The sequence below is a fragment of the Panthera tigris genome, chromosome A2, assembly GCF_018350195.1.
Source record: "Panthera tigris isolate Pti1 chromosome A2, P.tigris_Pti1_mat1.1, whole genome shotgun sequence".
NCBI lineage: Eukaryota > Metazoa > Chordata > Mammalia > Carnivora > Felidae > Panthera > Panthera tigris.
The window spans coordinates 49,212,210-49,222,283 of NC_056661.1; the positions used below are offsets into that span (position 1 = coordinate 49,212,210).

Below are 10,074 nucleotides of genomic sequence, written 5' to 3' on the forward strand. Positions count from 1 at the left end.
TATTCAAACTTTGCTCAACTATGAGTTATAATGCTGTTAGTCATGAGTTCAATGGTAACCAATCAATAATATATATTATATAAGGTGTCTTCAAACAGAAAAAACAAAAACATAAATTAAGGTTATATCTTGATTGGTTGATAAAATGCTGTGGCCAGAGGCTCATAGGAACCTAACCCTGCATTTCCCCCAGGAGCAATGGTTCAGAATTCACCAATTCAGTGTTTATTGCAACTTTATAGAAGATAACAACAGAAAATGAGAAACAGCTGAATCTTTCTCTCCCCAAAATGATGTAAGCTCCATACAGTCAGAGGCTGTACTGAATGCTAACATGGCCACATTTCCCTGTCTGTAATAATGTTTGACACAAAGTAGGTGTTCAATAAATATGTGTTGAATCACACTGAACCAGGCATTGTTCAAAGTTAGAGAATATTTCCCCATATCTTTGTGCCACTGGTTTTTAAACAAGCTACTATTAGCTCACTTTAAGTTCTTAGTATTAGTGGAACAAAGAAAAAAGAAATGAATGAATGGACTACGAATCTCCTACCCCCAAACAGCAAGGCCTGGATTTATCAAGAGCTTTTCATCCAGGAACACTAAGTATTACTCTGCTACTATTTTGTCACTACTGCCTTATTCATAACATTATCCTTAAGACAAGCTTTCAGGCACAGCTTCAGTCTTGGATGCACCATTGGAATGAACCCATAATATGCTCCAGAATGCTTGCATCCATAATATATTGAAATTGCAAAATACACAAAAGCTTTCAGTGCCCAGGCAGAGTGCATAAGAAAAAGTAGAAATCTTTAATGCAGTAATTTAGTCCATTCTTTTTATTTTTTCCTAAGGCAAAACATATACAGCCTCAATCAAACTACCCAGACAGATTTTAACTTGGCCACGCTTAAAGATGTTTCCAAACAGAGACTTAGTCTATTTGCTTCAAATACATCTAAGAACCACGTAAACCTCTTCTTGATGCTTTACATCTTAAAAAACAAATTAGATTTTTTAAAGAAACACTAGAATGTTCATTGACTATTTTCATGGCAGAATTGAAAATTGATTTCTCAATTTTAGCTAGGCTGTTTTAGGCCTCTCTGGATGCTAAAAGGGGAAAAAAAGAATGTTGTGATTTAAAACTTACAAATGAAATCTGAGAAGCTACAGCAGTTGTTAGCTTTGTATACAATAGCATCAAGTTGGATACTGAGGGAAAAAAAGAGGTTGGCAAAGCCCCCGAAGTTCCCATGTATTTGGGGAGTCGGGGGGAAGGGAGACTCTCTTTCTCTACTAAGACCCTCCAAGAGCTGACAATGACTTCAGAGAGCAGAAGCTCTTCTGTAGTGATTCATTCAGTAAGTACTGAGCACTTTGTATTACGCACTTACTAAGCACTAGGAAAATCCAGGGATTCTTCCATTCTTACATCTCCACTGCTAATGTGTGAGACACACAAGAGCAAAATGCAATGCACCCTGGCTGTGTGCAATATGGCAAAGGAGAAATATAGGGGCCATGAAAGAGTAGAGCAGGGGCACCTAGCTTGTCTGGGGGAGGTCAGGAAAGGCTCCCTGAATTGAGTCACTTTGAGAAACTTTAAGGAGAACAAGGAGCAGGAGGTAACCAGATTAGGAGACAGGTAATTAGAATTGTAGGGAGGAAACTCAAGTTGAAGATTATGCTTTAAAAGCACTGACAGTTCCCCATGGCCTCCTAAACACCATCGCCTTACTTGGCATTCAAGGCCTTTGACAAGAGACTCCTTTAGGAAGCTAGATAACCATAAGGATTGTGTCTTGTTCATCACTATTTCCTGTAGCTTGAATTTAATATGGCATAATGCATATTTACTGAAGTAATTATCTGGACCCTCCTACCCCTTCATCCTTCAGTTCCAGAACTTTCTGATTCCCTTCCCCATGCACTTTAATGAGAATACAGTATGTACTTATATATAACCTGCGTCCTTCCTATGTTTTCACATTCATCATCCAGATCAAATGCCCATTTCACTGAGAAGCCTTCTCAGGCTTTGTACAATATACCTCCATCCAAGGCAGAGTTAATTAGCCCTTGTCAAATATCTTTAAGCACTTACCACAAGCATTGTAATCATTTCCCCAACTATAAAATCTATTAACAAAATGGACTACACCTGACTCCTTTCTTTGTCCCTGGTGAAAAATGGGGAAAGCACTTAGCACATTTTTTCTCAAGGATTTCTAGGATGCTGCTTCTCTATTTCCCTTGAACTGGATTACTATTTATTGTCTGCAAACATGGTAGACTGGTCCCAGCAGCTTCGATGCCCCATCATCCATTGAATGGTCTCCCTCATTCAACTCTGGTAAAGATACCAATTTGCTTTGGGGACTCCTCTCAATGTGAGTCTGACCTAAGATCTCCTGCCTCATCCTGATCATGCTACATAGGGGAAAATTTTTTTAAAAATTAAAAAAAATAAAGGAAATGCCAAGCCCTTGCTGATGGTACATGGCAGCCCTCTCTAAATGTTGTCAAATAATTCAAATATACAATGAATGAGAAGGGAACCAAACCGCTTGCAAACTTCCAAGCCTGTTTTTGCATAATTAGCATGTAGTAAAGTTACTGGTATTTAATCGGTGCTAAATAATATTTTGTTAGATGGGCGGTTGGATATATGGACAGACATTTAGATTCTGTATCTTTGGTGACTAGATTAGAATTACTGGTGATTTGGAATCCTGATGTATTTAGCTGATTGTATTTTCACCCCTGCTAAGCTCTTTGTGTCAAGATGTCCAGCTACCTAACATAAAGACAAATACTTCAACAATTCTGCTGGTAAGTTGTTGCAACACAGCTAGAGGTGGGGAAGAAAAGATAGAGAAAAGTCTCAGCTTTTCTTAGATCAGAGTTCAAATTACACAACTGTGAATACCTCATTTTTTGATACTCATATTCCCCATTCTTGGGTTTTGCATGTTTTTAGGGGGTGTAATTTACTACTCTTGGATGATAGTCAATTTAAAAAAAAGATTTAGGAAAAATCATTAGAAAATTATTTTTTAATACAATATAGGAAGTTTACTAGTTTTGAAATTCTGAGTGAAAATTAACAATTGAAGGTAACATCAACTCATCTGCCAGTAAGTGGTGGGCGAAGGCCATTTACTTGATGAAACAAACAGGCAGGAAGCAGTCCAGTGACCACAGAACCAATTACTAGGAGTATTTCCTTTTGTTTTAGTAAACATAAACTCTAATATGAAGAATCTCTCCCACTTAAAGTATTTTTAACTAAACAACAACCGTGAATTATGATTGGCAGGTAAGCAATGGCTGGAAGAAAGGAGAGACACAGATATGGCTTAGGATGGGTTCATAGAAAAGTCAGTTTGAACCAAGTTCCATCAGGCAATAAACCAGTATTCCAGTTTGGTGAGCTTTACAAAGGACAAATGTAGTAGGCAGGGCCAAAATTTAAGAAATAACCAAACATACTTCCCAAAGTACTTTCTTGTACAGTACCAAGGGATCCACTAAAAAGTGGGGAGAACGCTACACAATCAAATAAATTTGGAAAACAGTGCAAATAACATCATAGAGTTACAGGTGGCTGCCCAGAGACTTACTCTGGCCCCTGACCTCTTTCCGTTGACTTGCTAAAGGTTTTAATATAATTTTGAACTGTGCACTAAAAAAACAGGTATTTTTAATGCCTGGAAGAGAGCCTAATACAAAATATGCACTCAATAAATGAAAAATGAATTTTGAAAAGAAATTTCAAAAGAATAAAAAATGAATTTTTACCTAACAACACATAAGTACAGCTCCTCTTTTAGAAATGAAATATCTGGGGGCACCTGTGTGGCTCAGTGGGTTAAGCATCTGACTTGATTTTGGCTCAGGTCATGATCTCATGGTTCCTGGGACTGAGCCCCATATTGGGTTCCGTGCTGACAGTGTGGAGCCTGCTTAGGATTTTCTCTCTCCCTATCTCTCTCTGCTCCTCCCCACCTCACACACTTATGAACTCTCTCAAAATAAATAAACTTAAAAAAATGAAATATCTGACTAAAGTGAGGTAACATCCTATAAATGATTATGCTATTCAGATGGGGCATGTGTTTTCTAGTGGATCAGATTCCATGCTATTCCTTAATATCTTACACATGACCCACTTTGCTCATTTGTATTATACACCCAGCCCCTATAGGAGAATTCCTTCTTAGAGAATCACAAACCACATAATTGTAGTAACAGTGTGGAAGGCCCACACATGTCTATGTGCACATACGAACAAGTGTCTCAGATATATATGTAGAAATAAAGTTGCTGAGTCCATCATCTTTTCTAGGTATTTCCAAATGGTTCTCTCATGAAATTTTATCACTTTCCATTCCTACTAGTGTAGTCTAAGAATCCCCATTTCTTCCCAACCTCACCAGCAAATGGTATCAGTGCAAATACACCTTTTATTTTGTAATAGCTAGGGATGAAACGCTTTCTTACTATTAATTTCCACTTTTCTAATTTATGAGGTTGAGCCCTTTTTATGTTTTTTTATCCACAAATCACCTTTACATATCTTCAATTCATTTTCTAAAAATTAGCTTGTCTTTTATTACTAATTTGTCTATGTTAAAAATTTTGTGTAACAATCCTTTGTCAGTTAACTATATTGCAAATAATATCTCCTTGTTAATAGCTTTATAATTTAACTTTAGAAATGGTATTCGTTTTCAGATACCATTTATTCCAGCATTGTTTGCTATTGAAAATAATTATAAAGTAAGTAGAGTCCACCAAATAAAAAATGAATTACAGAAATCTTTGGTATATTTATAAAAGAAACTATATGGGGTGCCTGGGTGGCTCAGTGGGTTAAGTGTCCAATTTCAGTTCACGTCATGATCTTGGGGTTCATGGGTTTGAGCCCTGCATCAGGCTCTGTGCTGACAGCTCAGCACCTGGAACCTGCTTTGGATTCTGTGTCTCCCTCTCTCTGCCCCTGCCCCGCTCATGCTTTTTCTCTCTCCCAAAAATAAACATTAAAAAATAAAAAAGAAGCTCTATAGTAACTCTGATTACCCAATCAACATAAATTAATATTAAAACAACAATGTTATATGAAAAACAAGTTGCAAATGGATATGCATGGAATGGTATTTTTTAAACAATTTAAAAAACACAAAGCAAACTATCTCTAGTTTATGGGCGGCTACACAGACTGCAGCAGCATGAATCTCACTGGGACAGAGGCACACCAACATCAGAATAATAAATAGCATTGGTGGGAGGCAAGGAGGGAAGCCTGGCAAAGGGGAAAGGGAAGGAGGGGAGGCTTTGATTGTGTTTTTATTTCCTATGTGTGGATGGAGAGGCACGTGAAGCAGAGATGTTAATACATTAATGTGTTATTTTCAAGGCTGTGATATATTATTGCCTACAATTTGTGTGGCTGTGTGAATCACTTCATAGACACTGATAGGTATACATATCTACATATACATTTAAATTTTAAAAACAGCTCACAGAAACATAGCATATTGTTAATGAACTATACAATTCCTTATTATTTAAAAAATATGGAAGAGAGAAAAGAGACCTATTTAATTTTATTCATTCAAAATTTTATATTTATTTATGTTTCCCATAATTCACTGTTGTGTATAATATCCACAAGACTCTTTTTCCTTTCCATTTTTTCCTTTTTTTTCTTCACTTCCTATAGTTGGGGTATTAAGTGTTCCATGGAACACACCTGAGAAATTAAGTATTTTGTGAGACCAACAGGCTTGGGAGAAACTCAAGGAAAAAAGCAGTTCACTCAAGTTAATGTCAAATTGTGTGTGATTTTGATAATACACCAAGAGTAAGTTGGAATGTCTAATGTTTTTTTAAGGAACAAAGCACTTCATTGCAAAAGCCTGTGTCCACAACACTGCCTCATAGTAAACATAAACTCTTTAAGAGAGCTTGCTTTGAAAACTACTGATGTAGGTAACTTTAAAAAATTTGAGAGGAACCATGCCCTATGTTCCTAATGGTCCTTAAAACTTGTAACTTTACAAAAAAAAATTCTGTTTTAAAATTTTAAAAGTTTATTTCCTTAGTAAGTATTTCACTGCACAAGTAAGCAATTATCTTTTCTAGGCCATAAACTACATTGCTATTCAAATAAATAGAATTATCAGACACCACAGGCACTTATCTTATTTACTCACAAGGCTAGAACATTTTAAAAATAAACATAATAATACATTGGACACTGCTTTGAAATGCATGTAAATTGCCATTCTAGGACCTGCACAACTCCATCACCATTAGTTGCAATGTTCTCCAGCTATTCTGCAAAGAAAGCATGAACTGAGGCTAATCATTTGTATAAAATGTTGCAATTTAAAAATAACTTTATGGGGGCACCTGGGTGGCTCAGTTGGTTAAGCGGGGAACTTTGGCTCATGTCATGATCTTGTGGTCCATGAGTTCGAGCCCCAGGTGGGGTTCTGTGCTGACAGCTCAGAGTCTGGAGCCTGCTTTACATTCTGTGCCTCCCTCTCTCTCCGCCCCTCTCCTACTCATGCTCTGTGTCCCTCACTCCTGCCCTCTCATTCACACACAAAAAATAAACATTAAAAACAAATTTTGGGGGGCTCCTGGGTGGCCCAGTCGGTTGGGTGTCCAACTTCAGCTCAGGTCATGATCTCACCACTTGTGAGTTCGAGCCCCACGTTGGACTGTGTACTGACAGCTCAGAGCCTAGAGCCTGCTTCAAATGCTATGTGTCCCTCTCTCTCTGACCCTCTCCCATTCACTCTCTTTCTCTCAAAAACAAATAAACGTTAAAACAATAAAGTTTTTATATAAAAAATAAAAATAAATAAAAATACTGTCATGCATTATGTTACCAGATGAGAAAATGGAGTATTTCATACATTGATGCCATTAACAGACCACAGGGTGACAATTATCCTACCTATTTTACAAAGGCTCAGAGAAGTTCAGTGTCATTGGACCGGTCTAAGTCACACCTCAAGTAAGTAAGTGATAGAGCTAAATCAGAACCTGGGGCAGGTGAGTCCAAATGAAGCATGGTCTTCCAACTATGGTATAGAGAGCAAACTATAGATTCAAACATCAGCCTTCGTTTGGAATGCTGGTCCCTCTGAGCCTCAGACCTCTCCTATGTAAGGTGGCAATCATGAAAGCACTCATCTCAAGGCTTGCAAACACAAGAAGATAATCCATGACAAGCATCAGTAAATTTCCACCATTGTTATTATCACTTCAAAATTTTTACCGCATCGTGATGATAGTTTAATGCAAACCAATACTCAGCTGTGCAATGTAAGGGCAACATATTCTAACTTACTCTTTTGCTGAAGACTCTTCTGGAGAAATTGGTATTTTAAAAAAACCTGTTTGAGGAATTTCAATTGTGTTTTGCTTTTTTCACTAGACAGTTATGCTTATAGGGAAAACAGTCACACAATAATCACACAATAGAGGTAGTCTCACGTATTTAGGTCATTTTAAGCCTCTGAGTTTTTCCTTTGATTTCCCCCCACTTTGTCCTGAGGATAGTTAGCATATTGGCATGTGATGAGGTAGGTTGTGGTTGTTTCTTGCACCTATCTGCTCCAAGTTTTCTTTCTAGCTATGACCCTGTAAATAGGCTTCAGAGTAAAGAAAATATTAAAAAATTTTTTTAATGTTTATTTATTTTTGAGACAGAGAGACACAGAGCATAAGCAGGGGAGGAGCAGAGAAAAGAGGGAGACACAGAATCCTAAGCAGGCTCCAGGCTCCGAACCATCAGCATAGAGCCTGACGCGGGGCTCAAATTCACACACCACGAGATCATGACTTGTGCTAAAGTCATACGCTTAACCGACTGAGCCACCCAGGCACCCCAAGAAAACATTTTTAGAAAGCTATTCTCTTTATACTCAAATTGAGCATATAAAAGAAGACAGTAAAGGTTGTAACAACAATGGGAACCTTCTTAGAATACTGGGGGCATTGCTGATACCATGCATTTATCGAGGATGTGGCATCTTGACCTGTTTCATGACCATATTTTCCAGAAGACTCTCCATTTCATAGAATTCATTTTCCTATAATTTCTGTTAATAAATGCAATGTGATTTCATAAAGGAGTCTGAGTCTTCAAATCAGAATTTGTCAGAACCAGAGTCTAAATTTTTAATCCAGAAAATCTGTCTTTTTGTATAGTGTACACATGCATGTATATATCAGTAAAATACTGGCTGCTTTACTTACTCAAAGTTCAGATCCAAACTCTCTCTCAGTGTGTTATTGTGGCTTCTCCATTCTTCTAAATCCCTATATGAATCCCTACTTAAGAATTTTTTAAGACTCTTGTTACTTGTTTGTATTAAATGAATAATACTATTTAGAATAAAAAACGTTAAGTAAAATAAGCCATCAGTAAATGCTCCCTGACAGTTAATTTGTGTCCAACAGAAGCTGATGTAAAACTTCTACCATTTAATAAATAAAGAACATGTCACACAACAGCAATTATATTACTCGGTATTGAGAACTAGAGTATAAATCAGAGTCATACGTTGGGATCTCGGTGTCTTTGTTTCCAGCCCAAGAACAGGAAAGGGTCTGGCATATGGTAGGCAACTGATGTGTATCTCCTGAATGAATGAATGAATGAATGAATGAATGAATGAATGAATGAGTAGAGTTGGGTCATAGAATTACTGTGCCAAATAAGTAATTTATCCCACATTTAAGGAAAACAATGTAATGCATCCATGTTGAGATTAAAGTGAGCCTCAGATTTTGATGGAAATGTTCCACAAATTACATTTACAACTTACTGATGCAAACTCTATGAAAATCAGTCAACAGTAATTTGATTGTGTGACTCCTAACTGAACAAGACAGTCTGGTTGACCTAATCTTTAGTCAACCAACATTCATTCCAGTGACCGAGGACAGACCTTTCCCAAGCAAAAACCATTTTTTATGAGAAGGTCTGGGAGAAGATTACACAACAAAATATACTGCAACATGGGTAGGCTCTTTAAGCTTAAGGTTGGCTAATTAGAAAGCATGGCATCCACTATTAATTTACTAACCATTATAAACCATAAAGAGGGAGGTTGGAGACATCTCAGAATAAAGAACACAGATGGTTTGAGAATTGCTGGACACTGCAGATTTTAGTAGACAAAACCTTAGAAAGAGTCATAGGAATCCAAAGTGATTTGTGTGTTCCTTAGTGGTGCATTGTTCCTTCTTGACTTTGCACCCAGGTCCTTCTGGATCTAAATCTGTTTCTACCTTTGCAAACAAGGTCATTGCTACAACTGACCCTTTTACATTTTTCTTTCAGGCCCTGCTGCAAAAAAGAAGTATGTCAGTTATAATAACCTGGTTATCTAACCTGTTTCATTCCATGGAACCATGGAAGAGGAAGACCCTCAGTTATTTCGTCACCCAACCTGGCATAGGACTCTTTTGGTCCTGCCCGCTGCCCATCACTGGAGGAGCATCCCCGGCCAGGAGACCAACGTTAGAGGATCCAAGTGTCCTACACAGCTGCTTTATGAAATATTCTTACTTTATCTTGGCTTAATAAGTCACTGGCATCAGCACTGCCAACTCGGCTGCAATTTTGGACCTTCCCTACCACAGGGAGTGTTGAGACTCAAGTCCCACCCAGGCTCTTTAGGATGAACCATCGAGAGCCACAGTGAACGTTTTGGGGCTGACTTGTCTTTCTACGTATGTACTTCCAGACTGCAAGGTTTTGAAATTTTCTGTACAGTTTGTGAGGACTTTTGCACTTTGCCATCTGATGTTGTACCTTGGTTCACTGTTTGTTTTCGAATGCCTTGTTTCCATAGAGCCCTATTCTCTCAGACGGCAGAATATTTGGAAAAATTTTTAAACAATTCAAATGTTAAAAAGATCTCGGCAGACTAAAAGAAAAAAAACAAAAGAAAGAAATTAAAACCACATATGTAATGACTGTATAATTATGATTATAGTACCACTGCAAATCATGTTATTTTTTTAACACAAAAAAGG

The 10,074-nt window shown here is 37.5% G+C and overlaps 1 protein-coding gene across 4 annotated transcripts in view; it reads left to right on the forward strand.

Annotated features, from left to right (window-relative positions):
* Positions 1–9,697, forward strand: part of GRM7 (glutamate metabotropic receptor 7) — an 860,397-nt gene extending 850,700 nt beyond the window's left edge. For all 4 annotated transcript variants that reach the window (XM_042979452.1, XM_042979450.1, XM_042979448.1 and 1 more), the window contains one exon: positions 9,377–9,697. In XM_042979452.1, coding sequence (XP_042835386.1) covers positions 9,377–9,426 — 50 coding nt within the window. In that variant the 3' untranslated portion in view covers positions 9,427–9,697. The remainder of the gene's footprint in view (positions 1–9,376) is intronic.
* Positions 9,698–10,074: the final 377 nt, after the last annotated feature.